Genomic DNA, 26,628 nt, shown 5'->3' with positions numbered 1-26,628 from the left:
CCAGCTGTTTCCTAAGCCCTTGTCATCATTTCTGCAGGGGACAACAGCCTTGCTAGTGGATGTTATACATAAATAGATAACATTAATTCTTTAGTTTTTATTTTTATTTCCATCCTTTGAAACGATACCTGGGACCAGAATGTGAGAAAATAAAAGAAAAGTCTGGCACAAACAACCCTTTCCCTGTTTTTTCATGATGTCTAAATAAAATGTTTCCTTTTGATAACTTCAGTAACCCCATTTGTACTGCTAATTAAAACAAAAAGTAAACCACAAAATATTGGACTGCCGCAACCACTAAAAATATATATAGTAGTATCTCAAAGACATTTTCAGGTTTCTTCAGCATTGACTCTACACAGGCACAACCACAGCATGGTACCCTCAGTAATTGCCCTAAGGGCAAGGAGAAGGTCCTCTGCAGCACTAAAGCTCACTGCCCCAGGTAAGGCAGACAGCTCACTTGGCACTCCCTGTGCTCCTCCTCCTGTAGCTGGTTTTTACTGGACTTTCCACTCTCCCGTGCTCATGCCCCTTCCTGTCCTCTGCTGATGGCTGTGTTGCTAAGTAGCCTGAGCCACAGGCATGGCTCCCAGCCTGTGCTGGAGCAGGGCTACAACAGAGATGCCCCAGGAGGCCTCTCCCCTCACCTTATGACAACTTCCACTAAGAGGCAGAAGCTTATGCTGTTGTAGAGGGCAATGACACATAACAGTGTCATAGTTATATGTCTTTGCCATAGTTTTCACCTCCCTGCTAATAGAAGCTGAAGGCACTGGTGCTTAGAATTGGTGTATGCTGAGGTTCAGCAAATTCCTAGACTTCAAATTAAGAAGTGTTGCAACCCTTTGTCAGCTATCAGGTAATTACAAGCGCAATAACAAGACCCAATACAAAACAACTTCAGCCCACACAGAGCTTTAATAAGAGCTTGAATTACCCTTCAAAAAAGCCCTGTGACTGTGTTACCCAGCATTGTATAAAATGGTTGCCAGGGACAGACTAGGACTGCATTAGAATAACAGACCCAAGTTTAAGGGTGTTTTATTCCTGCCTACAGCTACCTGAAGTATCAGCAGGGAGCTGCAAGATCAGCAAACAGCAACAAGACTCAGGTAAAAATAGTTTCTAAAGGTCATGGTTCATTTCCAAAGAACATATATTATGGATTAACAGATACCTTTCCCTTGAATCCAAAATTTCATCCTGCTAATAAAAATTAATGTAGTGTGGGTTTCTCCTTTTTAGGTAATTTTGGATGGGACAGATAAATACAACCTCTTTAAAGGTCTCCATAACAGAATCACAAGTTAGTAAGCACACATGGCCTAACCCAGGATTGTGTTCTGCCTCAGCCAGCAGGTTTGGTTTAGCTACACATAGGGAAAATACCTGTACCTGTCCCCTATAACAAAACACATCAATCAACTCAGTGGATATTCTGTGGCTTGTAGCACTAATACAGACCACATTAAGGTGACATTTGTATGTTAATTTATCACACTTTACCCCTCCCAAATCAATGTATTCAGGGTGGCAGATTGCAGCTGAGTTTCAGACTGGACATTAGGAAAAGCCTTACTAGAAGGGTAGCGCAGCATGCAGCACTGCAACATGTTACACAGACCAATGTCTCTCCATCCTTGAAAGCCTCCAAGACACTAGAAAAAACAATTGCCCTGCTACCCAGAGGCTAACTTAACTTTCTGCTCAGAGGAGAGCTTTGAGCATCTTTTGAAAACAAGACTTTCAGAGGATGCCAGCTCAACTCCTTTTGGAGAAAATTAGTCATCACTTCAGTCCATTTAATCTTCCAGCAGAACATTTTATTCTCATTAAGGACAAGGAAATATCAACCAACAACTCAATTAACATAACACAGATCAAACAAGCCCTGTTAAGCATTTTCTACTTAACATGTGGAAAAAGAGTCTAAAGGTATCTGATGGGTCCAAACTGTTCACATTAAAACTTGAGCTCATCCTTAGCATAAGCTCAGCTGATGTTGCTTCTGTGTATAGCAAAAGGTGGAAATAATTTAAGTTACCAGAACAGCTGTGTTTAACAAGTACTGAAGCACTGGAGTTTAAACTGCATTTACTGGTGTGCTATTAAACTGCTTTCCGTGCATCTCTTCAGAGTCTTAGGCAGACTTGCAGAAAGCCACAGCAGAAAAACGAACTTCTCCTTTTTCACGCTCTGTAAATTGTCTGCAGATCTTAGCAGAATCCTTGGGGATGAAAAAATACAGCTGCTTAGACCAACCAAATACACTTCCTGTAGAGAACAAGTCTTTGCATTTTCTCTCCGAGTTCCACCAATTAAGTTACATAGACTTATAGAACCAGCTAATAAATACACTGAACAGGTATCTAGCTCTTAGGGACAATACCTTTAGTAGTCGTAAACTTAGAAGATATAAGCACAGACTTGTACAGCAAGTAGGTACAGCCACTGTACACCACATGCAGGCTTCTCACCTTTTTAAGACTTTTAATAAGCCTTGTTTTCAAGGAAACAAGCAGCAAGGGAGAAGACTTACCTTCAAGAGCAAGTCATCCGAGCTTGTGCCATGGTTTACAGGAAATGGCATACGGCCATCTGTGAAAAAAATACTTCTGAATTAGAAGAAGTGAGCATAGTAGACCCAAGAACTACACATATGATGATACTGAGGAAGTCAAAACAAATTGTCAATAGTCTGCATGAGACGGAAACAGTGCTCTCGGCTACACCAGTGACAACATGCTTTAGGCCTTCAGTAAAACCCATCATCAGTTAAAATCTTCAGATGAAGACACAAATTGTGTTTTGGCTCCAAGAGCCTCAGCAAACAGTTTAACTAGCAAAAAGTATCTTGCTTGAGCCCCCAACACTGCTGTGCAGTGTGAATTAGGCCCAGTCCAAACACAGAATTCAGAGGACCTTACCCAATTCATACAGGTGTCCATCCACATTGACAAAAAGGATGAAATGGAAGTTCACACTGTTGTCCTCAACCTTAGGAGACACCATAAGATATATTTGTTAGATTGAAGCCAGCACTGCAAACCCTATTTTGACTACAGAACTGAGAAAATTTCAACAAGAAAGCAAAGGATTGAAAACTTAAGTTCAGTGGAAGAGGCCTGTGGCAAGACTTCTACAAGGTCAAACACCAGAAATCCTAATGAAAAATGATATTTTACAACTGGTCTTGATCTAAATTTTAAATCCATGTTTGAGGAAGAAATCCTGAACAAGCATTCACCCATGAGTCACTCATTTCTCCTTCCTCATAAACTGTAACAGCTATCTGACAAGCAAAAAATAAGCATTGCTCCACCACCTTCATTAAGCATTTTCCCAAGATTTTACACATTCACATCTTACCCGACATTGTCCTTCTTGCGCAACAGAATTGTGGACTTCTTGTATAGCCTTAAAAGAAAGCAGGTACAGGTTACTACATCTTTAAATGCTCATAACTGTCAGCAGTTTTTGTAGTTCATATACCTTATTATTTGCCAAATGCTTAGCTCTCTCTTCAGGAGACAAATCAGCTGTTTCATCAAGAAACTTCTTCAGGGCAGACCCGTCCTCTGCACAAGATGAAACATTTTATTCAGTATAGGTAAAACATCAGTCACAGTTTAGATGCAGCCCACTGTAATCAATACTTTTTGCACTAACTACAAGTTATTTCATTCAGCCTGTAACTATCTCCAACATAAGAACATTATAATTACCACTTAAAGTAAGCTATTAACACAGAAGATATTAGTAACAATCTATACAAACAACCAGAGTTTTTTAAGGAAGAGTGCTTCAGTGTACTCGGGATTTTGAAAATAATTTTCAAGTGGGATTTAGCTTTTCTGATTTCTCCACTGCACATGTGGCAGAAATGTTCAATCCTGTTTTGAAAAAATTCAAGAAAAGTACCAGCTACAGGAGACATAACTAACAGAATATGGGTAGATGAAATTATCTTGCTGCCTTCAAATGAAGGCAACTTGCTCACGACAAGTTGGTTTCCCCAAACATGAATTAATAGTGCAGTACTAAGATGCACATAAAAGATATGCTGCATCATTGCTTCACTCATTAAGAGTGTTACTCCAGTGAATCCTTTTTTTAAGAAGAACAAAGCAAAACTGTGCTTCAATGCTCACTATGACTTCCACATGTTTTTCTTTGTATAAAAGGATCCCACGCCACAGAAAGGGTCCAAGTTCTCTTAGAATAATGGTAGTTGTATTTTGCAGATCTAGTCTCTGAACAACAAAAGAATCTTTATAGTAAAGAAATCATCAAAACTGTTACCTTGGTAGGAAAAATCTTACAAACCTTCATCTATACAACTTCTCCAACAAAAAAACGTGTTTTAGACTGATTTACAGGCTACTCTGAGCATATCAATTTATATTAGATGTAAGAAGCATTAAGAAATCCATCTCATATATTGACATCAAGCTTAATGTCAATAACTACTTCTTATTACAGTACTTCCTAATTAAAGACAGACTTTGGTCAGTCTTGCTAAGTGCCCTTTTCCTCTTGCATTGCTTACTAGGACAATACCTCTGCAGTTAGCAGAGAGGCGTCAAAGCACATTCCCTTCTGTGTTTTAGGCAGTCCATATGCTCCTCTGCAAGAGCTGGAAGACCCACTTACCAACTGAAACAGTACACGATGCCTTAACTTGGCTTGCATAAAAGTAAGCTGTCTCCCAATAGCCCATATCCATTCAATCTGCTGTAAAAAAAATAGAAATTCAAGCACTTCAGAACATTCATACTCACCAAGTTTCAATTTGTCTTTGTTATTAGCAACTGCATGTATCAGACCAATTGTCCCACAGGAGTTACTGACGGTCTGCTTCAGGAAATACACTTTAGAACTGATCTCTTGGTCCTTTATTTTCTCAGTCTGTTGCTTCCTGAAGTTTTCATGCTGTAAACACAAAACTGTTTTAGGCATTTAATCACAGTCCTATCCTTGTACTGTGCAGTGGACAAGTAAGTATCAGTATCAGAACTAGACAAAGATTTATTCAGAAAGTCATATCTGTGGCACCAGTAAAGCACCGTATGCCTAAACTGGATTCAGGCCAACGCTTAATGGACTGACTACCTGCATGGCTCAGTCATATCCAAAGACACTGTTCTTAGCGTCTCCATCTGCACCACACACTGGAAATAGCTTGGGATGGGAAATAATATCTTGGATAAGCTCTTTTATATCCTCTCTCAGTTGCTTCAGTCCATTGAACAAGGCTACTCAGCATGTCTCTACAATAGGCCTTTTAGAATTATTTGCTTTCATGAGCACCTCCCCATCAGAACAATGTATAAACAACTGCAAAAGCCACTGCTATTGGAAAGTTGTAATCTTTCTTTTTAAGAACCTGTTAATTGAATTTGATTTCATCTCATTCACTTCCTTAGCATCAAGTAAATTGAACGTATTTTAAAGAAGCAATGTAGGCCTCTCCAGATCCAATGATTCAGCATGGTAATGGAATTGCTATTCCTCACACTCAAGATCACTCATGTTTTTTTCTTCTCAGTCTGATATATAAAGCAAAATCTCACAGGAGCAGTGGGATGGAATGAGAGCCCTTGGTTGGTTGGTCTGCTCAGCTGAGGCTAATTTGGAGGCTGGGTCTGCATCTGAGGCTATTTGGAGGCTGGACCAAGCACAGCACCGTGCCAGTGCCAAGCCCCATCCACGCCCAACCATCTGATGCTCGGGGGATGGCAGCCGCACTCCAGACGGCGGCCAGCGCCACCCTGCCGGGAGGGGACACCCACCTGCTCAGTCAGCGGGAACAGCAGGAGCAGCGCGCAGGCCGGGGTCGGCACGGCGCGCAGTGCCTCATCCTCGAAGCCCAGTACGTCCACGAAGCGCCAGCCAGGACCCACCCCGAGGCGGGACAGCACCTGCACGGGGCACAGAGAGCGGTGGCCCGGCCGCGCCACGCCCGTCCCCGCGGGGCGCGGCGCCCCGGCCCCGCCGCGCCCGGTGACACAGCACAACGCGCGCCCGCCGCGCCCCCTGCCGGCCGCGCCGCCCCAGGGCGCACGGGCTCAGCGCCGCTCCGCAGGTGCGGCCGCGCCCCGCGCAGCGGAGCCGCTCCGCGCCCGGCGGGGCGGGATGCCGAGGGACGGAGGCAGGAGCCGCTCCGCGCCCGGCGGGGCGGGATGCCGAGGGACGGAGGCAGGAGCCGCTCCGCGCCCCGGCGGGGCGGGATGCCGAGGGACGGAGGCAGGAACCGCTCCGCGCCCGGCGGGGCGGGATGCCGAGGGACGGAGGCAGGAGCCGCTCCGCGCCCGGCGGGGCGGGATGCCGAGGGACGGAGGCAGGAACCGCTCCGCGCCCCGGCGGGGCGGGATGCCGAGGGACGGAGGCAGGAACCGCTCCGCGCCCGGCGGGGCGGGATGCCGAGGGACGGAGGGAGGCGCCGCTCCGCAGGTGCGGCCGCGCCCCGCGCAGCGGTACCGCCACCGCGGCTGGCGCTCCCCGGCAGGGCGGGATGCCGAGGGATGGGGGGGGAAGGGCCGGCGCCCTCCCGCCCGCGGCGGTCCTCCGGCGGCGGCAACTCACTTTGTTCAGCATCTGGAAGACAATGCGGGGGGCGGGGGGCGAGGGGGAAAGCGTGAGTGCCGGTGAGAGACGGCGTCCCACCACCCGCTCCGCAGCCCCAGCCCTGTCCCCGCTGCCCCTCGCGCACCTCGGGGTTGATCTCCATCGGCTGCCAGGCCATGGCTGCAGGGCGGCGGGAGCCGGGAAGAAGGCAGGCTGTGCCCCACGCACGACGATGTCCCCCGCGGCAGTTCCGCTGCCGAGCCGCTGGCGACGCTGGGGCGCGGAGCCGCCCACCCGCTCTTATATAGGGGCGGGCTGGCCCACTCGGCGCGGCGCGGGGGGAGAGGGAGGAGCAGGGCCGGGGCGGGGGGGCGCGGAGGGCCGCGGGAGCGCGGCCGGCCGCGGGGCGGGTGGCGGTTCCGCAGGAGCGGGCGCGGCCGGCAGCCAGGGGGACCGCGGCCTCCTGACGCTGCCGTAAAGAAAGCGCTGGAAGCGGCCCGGCAGCGTGGGCAAGCGGCTGGCATCACCCAGGGCAACAGGTTTCTCCTCCGCCATCAGCCCGGCCCCTGGGCTCCTTGCATCCCGAAAGCCCAGTGTCTACATTTATGCGCCTAGCCGCTCCTAAGCATCAGACCCTGTTCTGTGTACGTCGCGTAAAGTATACAATGGTTTTGATATTCAACAAAATCATTAAACACTTATTTTTAAATTTCCAGTATCATTAATCTGACATGAAAGTCTCCTGCATGCTGATTGTATCTCTGCATTTGGACCAGCCCCTGAACCAGTCCAGTGAAGGTGGTTAAAAAATAGCCGACTTTTTATCTTTTATTCATGACCTGACAGTTTCTGTGCACAATGTCTTTGGACTAGAACATATGTGAACAAGGAAACAAAACCAACCTGCTCAAAATACTAGAAATCACGTGGACTCCCAACAGCTTTTCAGATTTTACTGGTAAACAGCCTGATGGGAGCCTTGTGGATAAGCGAGATGCTTCACAGTTGTCTTTCAAACAATGCAAATACTGAACAAAAGAGTCAGCTGAATGTCTGCAGTCTGTTTGGTTTTGATGACTTTCTTCCTTTGGTTTTTCACCGCGTTTCAGAACAATTTGGGCCCCAGCACATCAGAATTTCTAAGTGCCTGCCTCATTTCAAGCACATTTAAATCACCTTTAGATCTATTGCACTGTAATTTAGTGGGGAATCATTCACATCAGGTGGTTGCACACATGCGTTTTTAAACTGAGACCTAGTGATCAACATTACTGACTTTACCATTAACTCCTTGGGAAAAAAAGCCTATAGTTTATCTTTGAAATATGGCCATAAAAGGTTCAGGATGCAGTCTCACACTTGTTCTACCTATAAGATGACTTAGTGAAGAAAAAGCAGGATAGCAAGGCAGGCTTTGTGTTTTGTAGCCAAAGCTGGGATATTTCCAGACAGGATAAAGCCTTGGGCAACCTTGTCTGATCTTTTAGCTGGTCATGCCTGGAGCAGGAAGTTGGTCTGCAGATATCCTGAGAACCCTTCCTGAAGTACACTGTGATCCTGTGATTTAGTCTATCACAGTAAAGGGAAGAGCAGCACACACTGTTCAAAACCAAAGATTTCTGGGGAGGACAGTGGAAAGTTTCACAGTAAATCACAGTATCATTTACTTCTGCTTTCCTTCCCCTTTACTGTAGCTGAAAACAGTCTTTGATGCCTATAAGCAAGATAAAATTGGCCCAAAATATTAATCCTATATATGGAATCTTTGACTATCTTTCCTTTTATAATGAACTCTTAATGCACTGTAAGATGCAAGGATATCAAAGCACCATGAACACGTCCAATGCTAATGGTCCCTGACAGATATGTGGGAGAGTCTCCATGCAGCTCCTCTGAGAGGATAGCAAACACTTATCTTGCAGTCTACAAAAGAGAAGGCTAAAAAAGGCAAGAAAATCCTATTTCTGAATTGTGCAGCAGCAAATGGTGGTTATGACTCCAGCCTGCCTCAGCAATGGCAGTACTTAGATCCTCCAGGCTAGCCATCCCTGAGATGGCTCCTGTGTCTAGGCTGTTGAGGGAGACAAACAATTGTGCAGTGTAATTTCAGGCTCAGTATGCCATGTACAGTATGCAGGAAGTGATAGCAGAACCGTTTCTATGGAAGAATCTGCCAAATCTATCAATACACTAATTTTAAAATAAACAGTAAGTGTAACAATATCAGACTTCTAAAACTGCTACTGTTGCATAAAGATGACTTCAGAAAGTCACCTAAGAAGTCAGTCCTGTGATGCAGTCCCCATCCACCTCATTGCACGGATGAAGGAAACCTCTAGACCATCTTTCTTCAGAGAAGATAGATGTGCCTAAGACATTTAATCCAATTCATTTCCATTACTGCAACAAAATTAATACTTACCAGGAAAAGTGACTGGACATACTTGTGAACTTTCTTCACTGTCCAAATGTAATAATAGTACTTGTGATGTTCAACTCTGTTCTCAGTGTTAAGGTTTTGCTCAGATGTCTAACCTAGAAAGAGGAGTCTTTGCTACATATATGATCTTTTGGCAGATTGCTTTCTCTTAGACATGGGACTTGGTGTCAGTATTTACCTTCTCACCTTATTCCAGTTGAACGTTTATGTAAGAACTAGACCTACACATAAGGCATGTTCCTGAGTTCAGAGGATCTCCAAACAAAAGCACCTATAACAAGTAGGGTAGTAAAGGAGGAAAACCTGGCCTTAGACAGTGCAGAGCTCCCAAAATGGAAGCTGAGGCTGTATACTGTTCTTTAGAAAATAATTTTCCTATTGTCCTGCCAAAATCCAAGCCCTGAGGCAGTTCAAGTCAAAATCTTCTGCAGTGTCCTCACCTGCCTAGCAAACATCTCAGACACATGTCTTTTTTTTCATTTTCTTATAATGACCATGTCCCAGAAGAAGGTTTCCAAATCCATTCCTGGAAACCTCCTTAATTCCCTACTTCCTTCCTTCATAACAAACAATTATTGTCCGTAGCTGGCTGACCAGGCAGCAGGATGCAGGTACACGGCTGTGCAGGTGCTGGAGCCACAGGATTTACTGTGTGTTGCCATTCTCCTGGTGACTGCACATTTGCATTTACCCTTCCGTGAGTAGAAGGTGTTTGAGATAACTCTGCTGACTTACTGTAATACCTCCACTGGCTTGGGGGGGAAATCCTGCTTGAGGTAAATTCGGGCTGAGGTAAATCCTGCAGTTAGTTCTGTTTTACCATAGCAGTGTGCAAGAGAGGGATTGATTTACACAAAAATGCAGTATCCTTGCATGTGGATGGAGCAATGTTGATGCAGGGCCATGCTCCCTTTGGCATGCCTCCTGCTGTGACAGTGGCCCTGAAGCTGGAAACTTTGTGGGTCTCAACCCTAGCTCTAATGGCAGCTCTGGGCTGAAGCTATGGCCCAGAGAGAAAGGTGTGGAGGGAACAAATGTGTCCCTGGAATGGTAGGATTATACTGCTCTAAATCCTAATCCTAACCCTCACCCAGATCCAAAACACACCATTATGACAGATGCTATGGAGAAAAATATTTTCATCCCAATTAGAACCTGTACACTGTGTCACAATGTATCAATCATAAAACATATCTGAGGCCACTGCAGGGACAGTGAGTGTTGGGTATCTGTGTAAGGCTGTAACATCCCCCCTTCTCTTCTGGTAAATTGTCCGAAGCACAGCAGCAATTCCTGCATGAGAGTGCCCCAGCCTTTAAGTAGAAAATCAGAGGGATCAATAGGCCGAGCAACTGAGTGCTTTTATAGAGGGGCTGGGTCCATGAAAGATTTGAGCAGGAAGAGACACATCTGTTTGTTTCTGAATTACATCCAGGTTAATTTAAATACTTATGTGAGGAGTCTTGGTGACTGCAAGTCATGCAGTCCAGCATGTGGGGAAGTCTAACTCCAGTCACTACTCAGCACCTGGCTGTCAGCTGCTGCTCCCCAGGTCCATGGGCCAGGAGCTCTGGGCTGAAACATCTCAATTGTCAAGCAGGAGACTTGCAAATGAAAGAAATTCAAAGCAGTCTAGAGCTGAGTTGGGAATGGGGGGGGGGGGGGAAGGCCCAAATCTTGCTTTACTTAATGTGAAGGCTGGAAAATTTATGTTCTTGTATTCCCTTGTCCACAAGAAGCATATGTTTTGTCTAGGAAGTTGAATAATTAAGGGTTTATGAGGTGGAGACATACTGAAGGATGTGATCCTCAGATGAAGACCAGCTGGAGAGGGGTAAGAGAAGCAATGCAGATAAAAGCATCAAGCTGATGAAGGCGACTGCTCAGCCAAGGATTGCCTTTGTGTGTATTGACTGCTAGCAGTGACTCTGCAATTGCTCTGAACTACAGCCAAGTCCACCAGCAGGTAAAGAATATGTTCTACAGAATGAAAGAGCTCTTCTGGAAGTCTGTAAGTGGAAGGGTTAAACTGCTGAAATGTAGCTTTGAAGGCTTGCCTTGAAAGTCTCAGTTTCAATGACTGCAGCCATGGTTTCCTTGATTTCAGATCTGTCTGGCAAGATGCTGATAATTCTTCACTTCATCCCTCTGAAAAATCATGTCCACCAAAAAATTATAGTGTCTACCAGAAGCACAGCAACAGCATGCTTTGCTTCACAGTAGGACAAACAGAGAGTGACTTCCACTTTTCACAAGGAAAGGTAGGAGGAACATAATTGTGGACAAGGGTTGCTTATTTTCCAGGAAATTATATACTATCTCGTTATGAAAGATATGAAAGCTTGCAAGACTTGTCTCAATGGATAAGAAAAACAGTATGCTGGCACCTGGGCAATCACCATCTGTCTCCTTTCCCTCAAATGCTTTCTTTGGTGATGTAAGCCATCTATCCTTTTTCCTTTATAGGCAGGAATAATCCATCTGTCTAGTCCTGTAGAAGAGAACAGTCCCTGCTTCCTTCCTCTTTGTTTTGTTGACTTAAATATTTTTAGGATTAGTGCTTTTATCTAGACATGTAAAATATATATTTCAAAAGGACCATATTCTGTGCAATGATTTAGTATAATACATGTAATAACTAATACTAATTAATTTTCATTTCAATGTAATACTTGGATGATCTGTGATGAGGACTTGCATACCTACTTACATTTTCATCTAGAGAATGCTTTCCTCAGATTAACAAAATGAAACAAGACAAGCTGTATCATTTTAAACTATTGGTTATGAGAGATGTAAATAGCAGCACTTGACTCTTGTAGTGCAACACTGTGCCTCTTTCCAAGTACTTTATGCTAGGCCATCCTGGGGTGACCCCAGTCTGCTTCTCCCCATAGTCTTCAGTTTCTTCAGCAAAGACAGCAAAACCTATCCTTAGATTTGTTTCTGAATGCTCAACAACCATACAATAGCACTCAAAAAGCATTAATCTATCCCTGAGCTCTGGGACTGCTGGAAGAGCTTACCCTAGACAGGATGAGTTTCTTGTGAAACAAAATAAAAGGCTGCTTCAAATCAGCTCTGGAGCAGTAGCCACTTCTAAGCTGGAGGAGAGTAGCAGAAAACAAGGAGAGATGAGAAATGTCAGTCAGCTGAAAGAATATCAAGACATTGACTCAATAGTACTTTTACAGTAGTAGAGATGCACTTCCTCAGGCTTATGGGGTGCTGAGGGAAAGACACAGGCCATCTCCCAAATACCTCTTTATGTCAGCAGTCTCCAACCTCTAGACTTAAACTATTTCAGGGAAAGAACAGAATATACGCCTTAAAGAGCTGCTGAGGATCTAACTTTTGGATCCAGTCTATTGTCACCTGCACTCTCTTTACATGCTAATGTAGCTTTGGTGTTTCTGGGGGAAATGTGAGGAGAAAATGAAGAAATTGGCTAGCCTGTTTTTGGATGAAGAAGAGAGAAGTATGGCTCTACCAGAAGGATTTTTGTGTCTGTTGAAGAAAAAAGAAAAAGGGGTTTATCCAGCTTGCGTGACAACAGAGGCCCCTGTAGACAAGAACTCTTATGTGCAGGGGGTTCACTGTAAAATCTTGTAACTAGTCCAAGTCAGCACAACAAACCATCTTACAATACATCCTGGATATCAGCAATCTTCTTTTTGGGAGAAGGAGAAGCAGACTGATAGTGATGGGCAGATGTAAAAGGCTTTTTATCCTTTTTTATGCAAATTGAGACCTTAAGCAGAATTTAAAGTAGTTGACTACTGAAATCACTGAACAACAAAGCCACTTCATGAAAATATATAAATGAATAAATAATAAGAATCCCCAACCCCCATGTTTGTTGTTTTTTTTTTCAGAATACTGAAAGATGGTTGCTTTTTCCACATAACTGACATGGTCCTGTATTCTTGATGTATCTTATGAATAGTCTTCTGGTCAACTGTCTCCACCTGATCTTTATGTATATATTCACCCCTACGTACAGACATTCTGAAATAAGTTGTGCTCAGCTGAACATGTTCTCTAAAATCTTCACATGCATAACAAAAATGTTCTGGGTAGTACAAGCTACCCTGAACTCCTACACATCAACAAGGACAGATGTAGCACAGTATTTACACTAACTTGTGCCAAAGGATTTGCTGCCTAATGTGCACATTCTTGAGAAGTGTGGGGATTTTGATTTTAATTAGAGAAGTGCTCTGATCTAAGCTTTAGCTACAGACAGTCTATGAGATGTTCAAGCATGGTTCTTCTGTTGGAGCTACTTCACCTGGAGAGTGATGTTAGCACAGAGCTGCTGCCAGTCCAGTGAGTGAAGCCAAGAGCTTGGAGTCTGTGGACCCCAAGCTCTGAGCCTGCCCTGAGCCTGCCTAGCTAGTCCTGTCCTGAAGTGGGCTGCATGGGAAAGATGTTTTCTGCATCTGAGACATTGTCAAACTACCTCTTCTTAATCACTCCTAAAGCATACCTTAGAGTTCCCAGCCTCTGCATATGCTTGGTGTGCAGGCCTGCCAGGGTAGTGACTCAGAAGTGACTCACAGCAGCACAGCTTTGACTCTTTCTTACTGTGACCATGGTAAATAAAAAGCCTCACAGACCTAGATCTGAGCTGCTCTTGCTTGTCCACCCTGTAACAGCATATAGAAGCATTAACTGTATCCCTTAGTCATGCTAGCAGAGTGTGGTTTTTAGGCAACAAGATCTTCAAAGTCTTTACTGTACCAATTCCTGTGTTAAAAACAAATAACTGTAGTTATTCATTTGAACTTACAAGTCGAGACTTTGCTTTCAATATCTGTAAGAATGAGACATTTAACCTTACATTAATAGCCACTTTCTAGAAGTACATGTGGCAGAACATAACCTTTTGGTTAAGTTACAATGCTGACACCAAGTGTTTTACACGTGGTGACCACCCAGTGTCTTGCTAATGCAGAACAGTTGTCCTGTATGTGCTGCTCACACCAGCTGGGCTGTGCAGCAGCACAGGAGCCCAGCTGCTCTGACACTGCTGGAGATGTCACTGGTGGAAGGTTATTAGGCTTGGCTCAAGTGCAAGCAATTAACTTTAAAAACACAGTGAAACAAATTCAGTTGGGAAACATCAGCCCTTCCAAGCTGCCTTTGACCCAGCCACTCTTAGAACCTAATACTACAGTGCCTCCTGTGCATCTTCAGATGCTGCTCTCAGAGCACCAGCTGTGCAGAGAAAGGGAAGATTTTTTTTCCCTCTCTGCTTCAGGAAAGAATTTTTTTCACTACACAAGGAAGAGAGTATTTCCAAACATCCAACTTTAGAAAAGTGTTTAGACAGTGTTTGTCACTGATAGAGAAATTTATTTTCTGAAGATTGGTTTAACAAGTGCTGTTTTGAATTGTTTACCAAAAGCACATATTGGTATGAAGAACACCATCATTTGGACCTTGAGCCATACTGTCTCAGTGGAGGAGTTTAGCTTATGAATATGCATACTGAAACTAATCCCTGTCTCAGTGGAGAAAAATATTTAGATAGTGAGGGAAACTACACTATGGATCAGAAAAACAATGGGACTCTATCACATTCTACAGTTGCAAATATAAATACAAAACATGCTGCTCTTTCCTGTGTATGTTTATACACGTAAGGCAAAATTCCCATTGAGTGCAGTTGCAGCCTGGGCTTTTCTAGCTGCATTTAGGACATTAGGCACTGGACTTTTGTCTCTCTTGTTTCAGAGACAAAGCACTGGCCTTCTGCTGTTAGCAAACCTAGCGTTTCCAACTTTATCTTAGCTCTCTGTACCTCTTAATGTGTATTAGTGGATGTGAGTGTGTATATATGCATAACATAGAATCATAGGATTCTAAAATTTTTTGGGTTGGAAGAAACCGTAAAGATCATCTAGTAAGGATGATAGAATCATAGAATATCCTGAGTTGGAAAAACCCACAAGGATCATCAATGTCCAGCTCCTGGCCCTGCACAGGACAACCCCAACAATCACACCATGTGTCTGAGAACATTTTCCAAATGCTTCTTGAACTCTGTCAGGCTTGGTGGTGTCTTGGTGAATCTCTGGGGAGCCTGTTCTAGAGTCCAACCACCTTTTGGGTGAAGACGCTTTTCCTAATATCCAGCTTAAACCTCCCCCTGACACAGCTTCATGCTGTTTCCTTAAGTTCTGTCACTGGTCACCAAAGAGAAGAGAGCAGTGTCTGCCCCTCCTCTTCCTCTCATGAGGAAGTTGTATCTGGAATGAGGTCTCCCCTCAGTGTCCTCTTCTCCAGGCTGAACAGACCAAGTTCCCAAGATGTTCTTGTATGGCTCCCCCTCCTGACCCTTCACTCATCTTCAATGCCCTCCTTTGAACTCTTTCTAATAGCTTTATATACTTCTTGTGTTGTGATGCCTGGAACTACACACAATATTCAAGATGAGGCTGTACCAGCGCAGAGCACAGCAGGACAATCCCCTCCCTTGCCCGGCTGGCCATGCTGTGTCTGATGCACCCAGGACAGGGTTGTCCCTCCTGGCTGCCAGGGCACTGCTGGCTCATGTTTACCTTTCCACTGACCAGGACACAGAGGTCTCTTTCTAAGGTGCTACTTGCCAGCATCTCATTCTCCAGTTTGTATGTATAACCCAGGTGCAGAATCTATCACTTCCCCATGTGAAACTTCATACAGTTGGTGACTGTCCAGCTCTCTAAGTTTTTGAAGTCTCTCTGCAGGACCACTCTATCTTCTAGGGAGTTAACAACTTCCCACAATTTAGTCCTGTTGATAAACTTAGTTTACTTTCAGGTCCTGCTTCCAAGTCAATTATAAGGATGTTGAAGAGCACTGGCCCTCAATTAGAGCCCTGTGGAACCCCACTAGTGACAGGTCCCCAGTCTGATGTCACCTCATTCACAAAAACCCTTTGTGCTTGATGCATTAACCAGTTGTTCACCCATCCCATGATGTGTTTATCCAGCTGTGTGCTGAACATTTTGTCAGAAGGATACCTGAGAAACAATATGGAAAGCTTTACTGAAATCCGAAAAGATTACGTCAGCTGGCTTCCCTTGATTACCTAGGTGAGCTAAATTGCCATAAAAGCAAATAAAGTTAGTGAAACAGGACAGTCCCCTCATGAAGCCATGCTGGCTGTGACCAATGACCATGTTCAATGACCTTCAACTGTTTTTTAATAACTCCCAGAATAATTTTCTCCATAATTTTACCAGTCACTGAAATAAGAATGACAGATCTGTAATTCCTAGGGTCATCCTTCTTGCCCTTCTTGAAAACTGGAACAACATTTGCCAGTTTCCAGTCAACTGTGACCTCTCCAGATTCCCAAGATTATTCAAAAATCTTTGAGAGAGGTCTCAAACCCCCTGCCATGGGCAGTGACACCTTCAGCTATACCAGACAGGTTTCTCAAAGCCCCATGTATATCATGAGGCTATTCTGGCCTGAAACATGGCTTTCCTGACTGCTTCCCAGGTAGCTGTACTGATCATCATCCTTGGTTGCCTGTTGGGCAGAACCTCAGTGAAGTTCTTCTGGGAAAAGCTCCACGATGCCAGAGCAGCAGGCCTAATGCATAGCAGCTGCTGCCAATGGAGAGGTGTTTTCCTAAAACTTCCAAGCTGTGCTTTATTTTGTGCTGTTTGAATAACAAAATATTTAGAGCCTCAAATACAACCTACATTGCAAAATCTCTGTTGTATTCCTGTTTCTCAGTTGTAGGAAAATATTGCTGATCATAAGTTTCAGCTCCCATCAGGGCTAGAGTTCCCATTTTAAGCAGCCAAGGCATGAAAATCTATCTAGATTTCAGCTCTGAAAGTGTTATCTATTCTCTTTTTTTGACTACCTATAATTATAGGCCTTGCTCTGTGACAGCTTTTGAGTATTTTTGTCCACCAGAGCCACATAAAAGAGTAAGCGGAGTTGCAGAAAAGTCAGCTCTGAAAGCAGCTACTGGCTTCTAGCAGTGCCTAAGCAGCTACTGTAGCATTTAGAAACTCAGCATTAATAGCGGCTATAGCAGCTTTTTTGTTACAAAGAGCAGCTTTCACCCATCTGGCCCTTCCAGGTAGAAGGAAGTTCCAGATGGGCTGTTTACCTGCAGTGGTCAGGTGGAATGCTCTCCTGTTTCACATATGGTGATTGATTGTGAGCGAACACAGTCACCCTGCTTGCACTGCTCAGAAACTGCCTGTAATAATAATAAAAAATGGAGCTGCCCGTGTTTGGATGAGTGGGTGGGCTGGGTAAACCCAGCCACACAACCAAGGAGTTTATATGCCTGGGGACCAATCAGGTCAGGCTACATTTCCTTCAACCCTCCCTGTAGGAAATCTCAATATACTGTTGTGTAACAGGCAGAGAAAGGAGAGATCAGAGAATTACATCCAAACAGATGTCTAAGAGATCATTTATAATTACTTTACAACTATTCCTGGATGCAAGGCTTTGCATTCCTGAAGAGCTAGAGAGAAACTTCAAAACTGGCATGTCAAGGCATGAGAGAACTGCTGGCCTACAAATTGTTCCACTTGTACTTGGTCCTACAAAGCCTTCATTAAGGTAGTGACAATGTGCCTGAGATAGCTAATATTGCAAATGGGAAAAGACTCCATGAGTATAACAGGAGGCCTTGGTTTAGTTCCTGGTTTGATTTAAGTACTGGAATAATCTTATCTGAGACTGATGTCTTGTGGCCTTTGCTTCTCTATAAATGACACAGGGAAGTTTGTTCATGGCAGAATTAACCTTTCACTACATGCTAGCCCAGAGAGCACTAAGGAGACAGGAATTCAAAATAATGGGAGCGACACATTCTTTTGCACTGGTCCTGAGAAGCAATGTGTCTGGGGGACTGAACCCTCCAAGCCTGCTCAAGCCTGTAATGAAAAATTACATGCTATGAGTCTAATTCTTAAATCTCCTAGCTGCGGGTGCACTGTGTGTGGTGGTTTTTGCTTTTTCTGGAAAATTGTTTGATTATGTATTTAAAATGAGACTTTGTATTCAAATGGAGACTAAAATGTAGCTGCATGAAAATGTTATAAAAAGTGTTTCAACCATTCTGCTATAATCGAATTTTCTTCGTTAAGTTTCTGTGTTTAGGATCAGCATATTCAGCCAAAGACGGTGTATGTCTCTCTGTGCTAGGGAAGCGCAGTAGCACCACTAGATGGTAGCCTTGCTTATTTCATAGCCACCGCTTTCCTACTGCAGTCCGCCGCAGCAAGAATAAGTTTCTCGAGTTGGGATCATTGCCTCCTGTGACTATCCCTCTACACGGATTAACCCGTAAGTAAAAATCTACGACACAGAAAAAAGCAAGGGAGAAACGACGAGCTCCTCAGAGCACACTCGGGGCACAGTCAGTCCTGCTGCAAGGCCTGCAAACCCGTGTGGCAGTGGGGAAGGTCGGCTGCTGCATCCACACAGAAATGTTTCCAAGAAATGAGTGTATTGGGCAGCAGTCCATTTAGGATGTATATGAAATTCCTTAATTTGTTTCCCCAACACTTCAGTTTTATGGCACTGTTTACTACACTGCAATCCAAAGTGCATTATATAGAATAGGTAACTAAATATTAATCGTAACTCTAACCACATAGTGAAAACCACAATGCAGTGTTATTACACTTATTTTTATTAAAAGAACATGAATTTCTGAGTATCTTGCCTGAGCATTTCCATCAGGGAAATTTATTAATAGGGCATTCACTAGTCATCTTGGTAACCTGCTAGTTGTCTTGCATCTCTAAAGGAGATATAGTGCTTATTCCAGGGAGAGTTCTTATCTAGTATGCTGTCAAAGCATAAAAGCTTTCCCTCCTGCTGGATGATGTGGCTTGTTGAAGAGGGAAGCAACCTGATTTGCAAATGCTGGAATTTGATGAATCACCTTTGGATGTCTCAGGAGGTCGTAAGTCCTTCTAAAACAGATCACAATAACATGATTTTATTACAGATAATTATAACTATTTAGAGGCTTTTCTGAGCCATCTTCTTAGTCTTGAATCTAAAAATATCAATTAAAATGTGAATTTTAGCTTATAAAAGTGTTAGGAGATTAAATCAGGTCAAATTTTAAGACAAACGGAAAAAGTGGTTACCACTACCAAAAAGAAAAATACATTTAAGAGTAAATTATTAAATATTAAAGTATAATTTCTAGGTGCTTTGCTCTGAATTACTTTGCCTACTTGTTGTATGTCTTCGCCTAATTGTTGGTTCTTCTTGTTCATCAGTGTAGCACTTATAATTACAAAGTTTTTTTTCTGATTTTCAGGCTGGTGGATGTCAATATGATCTAAAAACATAAACACTTTTAATTAAAGATGTAATACTGCTAATAACCTTAATGATCCTTTAAATTTTTCTCAGTTCGTGAGTGTTCTGTTATTACAAGGAACATAATTGTAAAGGCAGGGAACGAAACACAAAGGAAGGTTATGGAATGCATAGCAAAAATCATCTCTTGCAGATAAATAGATCTGCTGTTATAAAAGGTGTGATAAATTTTAGACTTGGGCACTTCAATAGGACTACTAAATGTGTTTACATTTACAAGAACATGTCAGAAAATGTTTGAGATGCCAATTTCATTATTGTAATATCCTTATATGTCCTAGGTCACTCCAATGTGACATTATTTTATTGCTGATTGTTTTGCATCTGCTGTTCCAGGGACCTCCTAAAATTGTTAGAAGGTGTAGAAGTGAAAGGTCTATTATGCTTTCCACTGAACTACCATCCTATGTTGAATTTTTGCTTTAGCAATGACCAGTTTCTTCCCCTGCAATCTCAAAAGCCTAGCTTGACAGAAAAGACAATATTCTATTTATTTGGAAGGCATTAAACAGAAATATCTGCTTACAAGTGGTGTTCTATTGTCTTGGGACATTGCTGTAATTCTCTACTCATCCACCTCAAGATGTGTCTAGGGATTTAATCTGAACCATAACCTATAGCAATGCATGCAGGTTAGAGCAGTGAAGTTGCCTGGCCTGGTTCTTTACTCGTTTGTTTTCTGCACATAAGAACACCTCATTCCTTTCCATTCACACTGGCTATCTGAGTTTTGAGACCAACCAGAGCACAGCTGCCTGGAGTGCTATGCTGATGCCAAGCACACCCCATTAATCCATGACCAGAAAGAGTTTGCTACTGCTCATCAGCCATGTGGGTGTGTAACCCACTGCCATGTTGCTACTTGGTGCCCATATCCAGTGTGAAAAACAATTCTTAGAATCATAGAAACGTACAATTGTTAGGGTTGGAAAAGGTCATGAAAAAAAGATCATGAAATCTATTAATCCACACTGCCAAGCCCGCCACTAAACCACATCCCCAGTACTACATCTACTGATACTCTTAAGTACCTTCAGAGATGGTGATTCCACCATTTCCCAGGGCATTTTCCTTATCCAGCATAAACCTCCCATGGTACAAATTCAGGCTGTTTTTTCTTGTCCTATTGCTTTTTACCTGGGAGAAGTGACCAACCCCGAGCTGTTTACAGCCTCCTTTCACGTAATTGCAGAGAGTGGTAAAATCTTCTTCCAGGGCTTCCCAGCCTACTTGGCTCTGTACCTGTCTCACTCTCTGTCCCTCACTATTGCCAGAGGAGCACTGGCATACAGCAGGTGGCATTTTAGGAGAATCATTACCACTGTCTCACCTTGATATGGTTACATTACTACACTTGCCAAGCACGAGACAGACGCTTCTTTTTTCCTCGAGGAAAAAAAAAAAAAAATTTTTTTTTTTTTTTTTTTTTTTTTTTCCCAGAGGGTAGACCTGCCTCACACACACGGCCTCAGCTCCCTCACAGCGGTACATGTGCTCTGAAGCGAGCTGCTGACGGAGAGTCCCCGGCGCGGGCCGGGGCGGGCGGGCAGCCCCGCACGGCGCCGCGGCCATCGCCCCCCTGCGGGCCGCGGCTCTGGGCGGCGGCCGGGGCGGAGGGAGAGGAGGGGCGGTGGCGGCCGGCGGCCGGAATCGTTTCCTGGGTAAGCGCAGCGGGCTGGGAAGCGTTTCCGGAAGGCTGGCCGCATCCCGCAGCGGCTCCGGGCGCCTCCGGAGCGGCGCGTTGGGCAGGTGCGCTCCGCGGCGGGGAGGGCAGCGCAGCGCGGGGCAGGGCAGCGCAGCGCGTCCCGTCCGGTCCCGCGGCAGAGCCCCGGTGCGCGCCCACGGCCCGCTGCCGGTGCGACCGGGCAGGAGGCCGGGGAGGGTCCTGCCGCCCTCGCTCGGGGAGATTCCGCGCATCCCGGTCTCGGGAGTGCGGGGCCGAGGCCGGCCTGCGGTCCGCTGCCTTGCCCCGGTGTGCAGGAGCGCTGCCGCCGCTGCTGCAGAGCGCTGGCCGAGCCTGCGGCGAGCGTGGGCTCTGCTCCTGCGGGCGGCGAATAGCAGCGGCAGCCGGTCTTGTTCTGCTGGTGGTGATGCGGTAAAAAAGCCTGAAAAATTGTTAAAGTGCCTGTAGAAGTAGTTTGCCTTTTTTGGGTGTTTTTGTTTGGTTTTTGTTTGTTTGTTTGTGTGGTTTTTTTAATTAGTAGAGTGAGCGAGTTGAGCTCTGTGATTAAATCGTACCTCGAGGGTTACGCGGGGGGCTGCGAATGGGACCGTGCAAAAAATACAGTCCTCGGAACAAAACGTGCACCCCATTAATCCGTCGGAAGTTGTCAGGAATTTGCTTGGGTCCCTAGGCAGCTCCCTAGGAGCCGCTTTTCGTTGCGACTAGAGAGATAAAATGGAAAGTGTAACGGGTTGTATTTGTACTTCATTGCTTTTCCTGCTTGTTTGTAATGTTTTATAATTCTTGGCTGGGCTCCTGCTTGCTAGGGAGGGTAAGTGTACTTCTGAGCTTTAAACACAAAATAACAAAACCAAGAAAAAAAAAACCAACTCTGCAGTGGTGATGCGCTGATAGGCTTTGTGTGTTGTGGATGCTACTGGTGGCTGTATGTCGCAAATAGTGTCTGCAGTCAGTTGTTCAGGGTAACAGTATCTGCTGTGAGTTTCAGTGCTTCGCTAAGATCTGCTGTGTTGGCCCAGGAGCTGAGGTTGCTGCTGAGCTCTGCAGGTTTGCTGTGTCCTCTGGCCTGGAGGTGTGCTCCTCCAGCTTTTTCTAGATCCTACATGTTGTCATCCTGCCATCTCGTGCTCCAGGATTTTCTGAACGCCTGAATCAGTGGTGTGTCTTGTGTTTAAAACTATTTTCTGCTGGCATAATTGCATTTATTAAAAATAAGAGTGCAGATGTCCTAGCACTTAAAGGAAGAGACATCCTCTTACAGTGACCTTGGGACAAAATCTTGACTGATTAATTTCCTTGCCTGGAACAGTCATGTGGAGTGTGGATATTTTTGTTCTTCCTTTACTGCAATGTGTGATGGAATACTTTTTGGCTTGTATTTTTTGGGTTTTTTGTCATCTAAGGGAAATCAAGGTCTGGAGAAGACTCTTTGCAATGAGGAGTAATTTTATCCTGTGTTATGAAGAAAACATAACTGTAGTAACAAGAAGGAAGATTCTTGGCTCTGAAGCAGCATGAGTGAACGTGCCTTTCCCAGCAAGAGTCATCTAAATAGTACATTAAAACTGTGGGAATCATTTGCTAGGAGAGGATATGCATGACTTTCAAACCTGGATTTTTCTTTTTGTTTTTCAGTTCTGCAGCTAAGTTGGAAACAGTGACAAAACTGGTCATTTTTTGGTGTTGTGTGGGGCTGACTTTGCTGTGCCATTGGCCAGGAGGGATGGAGACTTTCTTAGGAAATGCCTGAGGAGCCTAGAAGGGGCTGCTGCAGGGTTTGAACTGAAGAGTGTGGCGACTTCAGGAGCTTAAGGGGGAATTTGAGTACTTGAGTTTGACTGCTGTAAGGATATTTAGCAGAGGTTGTGAAAAACTGAAGTGAATCTTGGTAGTTGATAGGTAATGGTGAGTAACTGACTGCATCTCTGTCAGATAGCAAGCTTTGACACAGGATATGAGTCGTACTTGAACAAATCATCCACACTGAAAACAAACTATCCTATACCTCCCTTTCTAGTGGGCCACAAAGTCCTACCTTTGTACCCTGCTGTGAGCAAGGAGCTCCATTACTGGGAGCAGTGGGGCCAGGGATGTGCTGGGTGCACTGGCTGGTCACTGACCAAGGTGTTGCTGCCTTGCTGCTATGGAGAAAGTGAAGGTGATGGTGGAGTGTCTTAGGCCAGGACGCAGGCAGGAGCCGTGGTGGAATGGGTGTGAGCTCCTGGGGAGTGCCAGCCATGGGTTCTCTCACCTGTGCTGCAGGTGGGACAGTGCAGACTGAGGCTGGAGGACAGCAGTGTCAATTATTCCAGAGAAGATAAGGAAAGCCTGGCTTGTTTAGCCTAGCAAGTAAGGCTGAGATGGAATATGATTGCAGTCTGCAAGCACAGCTGGGATATAAGCACTAGGAAGGGAGGAGGATCTGTTTAAGCTAAAGAACAATGTTGGCACAAGAACAAATGGATATCAACTGGCATGAATAAACTTAACCTAAAATTTACACAGTTTCTTCCCTTAATGGGCTCAGGTTCTAGAACAACCTTAAAATGGCGCAAATGGGATTAAGCCCTTTAACTGGCTCTTGAGGATAAGGAAGTTGAGAAAGTCTCAAGTATTGTGTGCTTGGCTGTGGCAGTAGGAGAGAAGGCTTGGCGACTCAGGGAAAGCTTTTCTGTATGTCTGTGTTAACTTAATATAGATTTTATATGTTAGAGTTTCTTATTTTAAAAATCTGATGTTACAAAACTGGTATAAAAATGCCTGCTTTACAGCTTGTATTGCTACATGGTTACAATTTGCTTAGTGGCTGCTTTCTGAAATGTTTTGTATGTTAGTTTTTTTCCCCCCTCTAAAATAATGTATTGTCTAACAACTGCATCTAATTGTGTGGAAAATCTTTTTCCTTAAAGTCCAAGCTGTACAAAAGGAAACTGTATGTTTGTATGTATGAGCTGCTTGAGCTTATTAACTTTCAAGTTGAAAAATTAACTGCAGCAATTCCCCCCACCCCACCCCCCATAAAAAAGTAATTAATATATCCTCTCAAAAAGGAGTTCCTGGGGGGCTGTACAGTAGACTCAGAGAGTGGAAACTGAGACCAGTTCTCCAAAGTATGCTGTGACTGGAAGACCAGAATTAAATAAAGTTAAAACAAATTTGAAAACAAGTCTAGTTGAGCTAGTTGTGCATGGGATTTGTCTCATTTGTTGGCCTGCAGAATAGCTGAGTTATCTTGCATGGTGGTTGCAGTAGTTGAATTTGTATGAAGTCTGTAGCTGGTTTGAAAAATATTGTGTGTGCAACACGGAATGCAGCAAGCTGCAGATGCCGTATGATGGGTACTGTACTGTGTCTGTCAGCCGTGCCTGACTGCTTCTCATGATGATCAGTATCCCAGCATCTCTGTGCCTGTCTCCTTGTCTAATTGTGCTTTGGACAGAGCACTGATCTGTGCTGTCTCTTGAGATTTAAGGAGCAGAGGGTGTTTTTGGAATGTTCTGTCTGGTGTCCTGCTTTAGTTGCCTAATTCTTTTTACTCTTCAGCCTGCTTTCATTGTAATCTGTTGTCTTCTGCAACCTTCTTTCTTTCATTTTTTAAATTTTTTTTTTCCTATTACCATGCAAGCAAATGTCAAAGGAGAAATAAGAACAGGATGCCCTTATTCAAAACCTCCTCTACAGATATTTTCTGAACCTCTGGCTGTTCTCAGCTTGGTATTGGGTTGGGTGCAAGCTTTTTCTTCAAAATATTTGATGGCTTTTGGTGCCAAATGCCTATCTGGTCTGTCTGCAGCCTCCTGGGACCTTGTTGCAGCCTCAATGGCCTTTAGTCAGGAGTGCTGCTTGTCAGTAGGTCTGCTCCAGGCTGTGAAAAGAATTTCTGCTTTCTGCTTGGATTCCTCTGTATCCCTGCTGAGATTATTGTCTCTTTTACCATTTTCCATTCACCTGCAAGGGGTGTTACATGTGGGAGACTGTAGAGCTCTGACAGGAGAATTTGAGGGAATTGTTGTTTTGCAGAGAGTGCCCTGGGGTTGCTGATGACCACTGGTTTATCTGTGCCTCATCTGGGAGGTCCTGGTTGCTGAAGTCTGTTGCCAAGGGTGTAAGAGCAGAAATGAATGTAGGAGTCTGCCCTGACAAAGACAGCAGACACTTGGCCTCCATCACTCTCAGGATAGTGAGTTAACCTTGTTAAAGAAAGTGGATTTCTTTATGCCTTAAAAAGATGAAACTCGATTTAGCTGGAGATCTAAGGTCAGCCTAAAAAGTTCTGTCTCCCAATGTCAAAATAATTTTCTTTCTTTAACTGAAATGTTCTGAGCTTTAGTCTTCCCTGAAAATGTGATATTTGTTTGGGTAAGTATTTAGACCATGACTTTTACTGCTGAAAAAACCCTGCATCTGAGTGTAACACTGATTAGTGCATTTTTAAAGTGGTCTGCATACCAATTTGGATGATTAACTAGATGCAAATATGTGCCTTTATCAGTACTCTTTGTTGCATTTGATACTGAACACTGATCTCAGATGAATGAAGTCCAATGCAGTTCAGTCTAGGAATTCATCAATTTAAACTGCTGACTTGAGTACTAGTGCATTGAAAGTAATATGTAACAGAGGGAGGTTTCCTAGAAAATAAAATATGCAAATTTTTATTCTGATCTCTGTCCCAGATAGCCAGTGTCTGCAACTCTGGTTTATTTAAAGTTATGAATAGTGCTATGGCTGTCAAGTACTTTAAGCAAACTCCTGGCAGACTTATATTTGACAATTTACTCTGTCTGACTTCACAATTTAAAAGCCTCCACTAAAATCTCAGTGGTGTCCTCCTGTAGCTATGCCAAAATGAAGTTCTAACTCAGTGATTTATTATTGTTTGGTTGTTCTTATTTTCTGGAGAAGACTAAAGGGGAATATTTTTTTCCTTTGTCTTCCTTGCTGGATTACATCGCACCCCAGATAATATACCCTGTCAGACAAAGAATCAGCTCTGTCTGCCTTTGGGGAAACCCTCCTGGAAGTACTAGTTATGCTTCACTATGATATGCTTTTAAGAAGTTTTGCATCATGTTTAGTTGTTTTGTTGAAGGTTTGTTTTTCTTTGCCTTTAGTGCAAATGCAGTTTAATTTTCAAAGGCACCAAAAGGAACATTTCTAAAGTACTTCTGCAAATTTCAAGTGTAGATGATGTGTTTAAAAATACCATTTGGATTTAATGTTGGTGTTAAAATATGTTTAATGCAGTACTCTCTTAGTCACAACTGATTTTTCCTTATATCCATTAGCTGGCTATGGAGAGAGGTTTCCTGATGTAATTACTGTGTGTGAAGGACAGATTCCAAAGGGAAGGAAAATGACATGCACTAATGTTCCTTACCTCTATGAATTAACTTGTTTTAACAGAAGAAACTACCATAAGCTTTATATGTTGTCATCTGTTGTAGAAACATGTATTTTCTTTGCAGTGCTCTCAGGATAGGAAGCCCCCCCCCGAAACAGCTGTTAAATAGCAGTCATTAGTGTGTCTAATATTGCCATAAATTTGTTAAGACTTTATTTGGAACCT

At 44.0% G+C, this 26,628-nt stretch overlaps 2 protein-coding genes across 9 annotated transcripts in view; one reads left to right on the top strand and one right to left on the bottom strand.

Annotated features, from left to right (window-relative positions):
• Window positions 1-1,804: 1,804 nt before the first annotated feature.
• UCHL1 (ubiquitin C-terminal hydrolase L1) lies at window positions 1,805-6,863 on the bottom strand. Its single transcript, XM_021540102.3, has 9 exons — window positions 6,716-6,863; window positions 6,589-6,600; window positions 5,796-5,924; window positions 4,785-4,935; window positions 3,496-3,581; window positions 3,373-3,420; window positions 2,931-3,000; window positions 2,543-2,601; window positions 1,805-2,230 (listed from the first exon to the last, which is right to left on the bottom strand). Exons 1-9 carry the CDS (start codon window positions 6,746-6,748, stop codon window positions 2,144-2,146), a joined length of 675 nt encoding a protein of 224 aa, XP_021395777.1. The 5' UTR covers window positions 6,749-6,863; the 3' UTR covers window positions 1,805-2,143.
• A 14,118-nt stretch (window positions 6,864-20,981) lies between these two features.
• Window positions 20,982-26,628, top strand: part of APBB2 (amyloid beta precursor protein binding family B member 2) — a 165,728-nt gene continuing 160,081 nt past the window's right edge. For 4 of the 8 annotated variants that reach the window (XM_077782817.1, XM_077782819.1, XM_077782818.1 and 1 more), the window contains exon 1: window positions 21,034-21,124. The gene's annotated coding sequence lies outside the window, so the exon portion shown is untranslated. Of the gene's footprint in view, window positions 21,125-21,375; window positions 21,471-26,628 lie in introns of those variants that run through there. The other 4 variants (XM_077782812.1, XM_077782815.1, XM_077782813.1 and 1 more) reach the window with 4 other exon arrangements.

The sequence above is a fragment of the Lonchura striata genome, chromosome 4 (genome assembly GCF_046129695.1).
Source record: "Lonchura striata isolate bLonStr1 chromosome 4, bLonStr1.mat, whole genome shotgun sequence".
NCBI lineage: Eukaryota > Metazoa > Chordata > Aves > Passeriformes > Estrildidae > Lonchura > Lonchura striata.
The sequence above is the reverse complement of the archived record's forward strand: the minus strand, read 5'-3'. Positions and strand labels throughout refer to the sequence as shown.

Bases quoted from the DNA above. Each gene is read 5' to 3' on its own strand.
- UCHL1 (XM_021540102.3), bottom strand. From the start codon at position 6,748: ATGGCCTGGCAGCCGATGGAGATCAACCCCGAG. The intron at 4,936-5,795 runs GTGGGTGTCCCC...TTGTGTTTACAG, and splicing joins TGTTCCCGCTGACTGAGCAG to CATGAAAACTTCAGGAAGCA. The intron at 3,421-3,495 runs GTATATGAACTA...CTTTCTTTTAAG, and splicing joins AGCATTTGGCAAATAATAAG to GCTATACAAGAAGTCCACAA.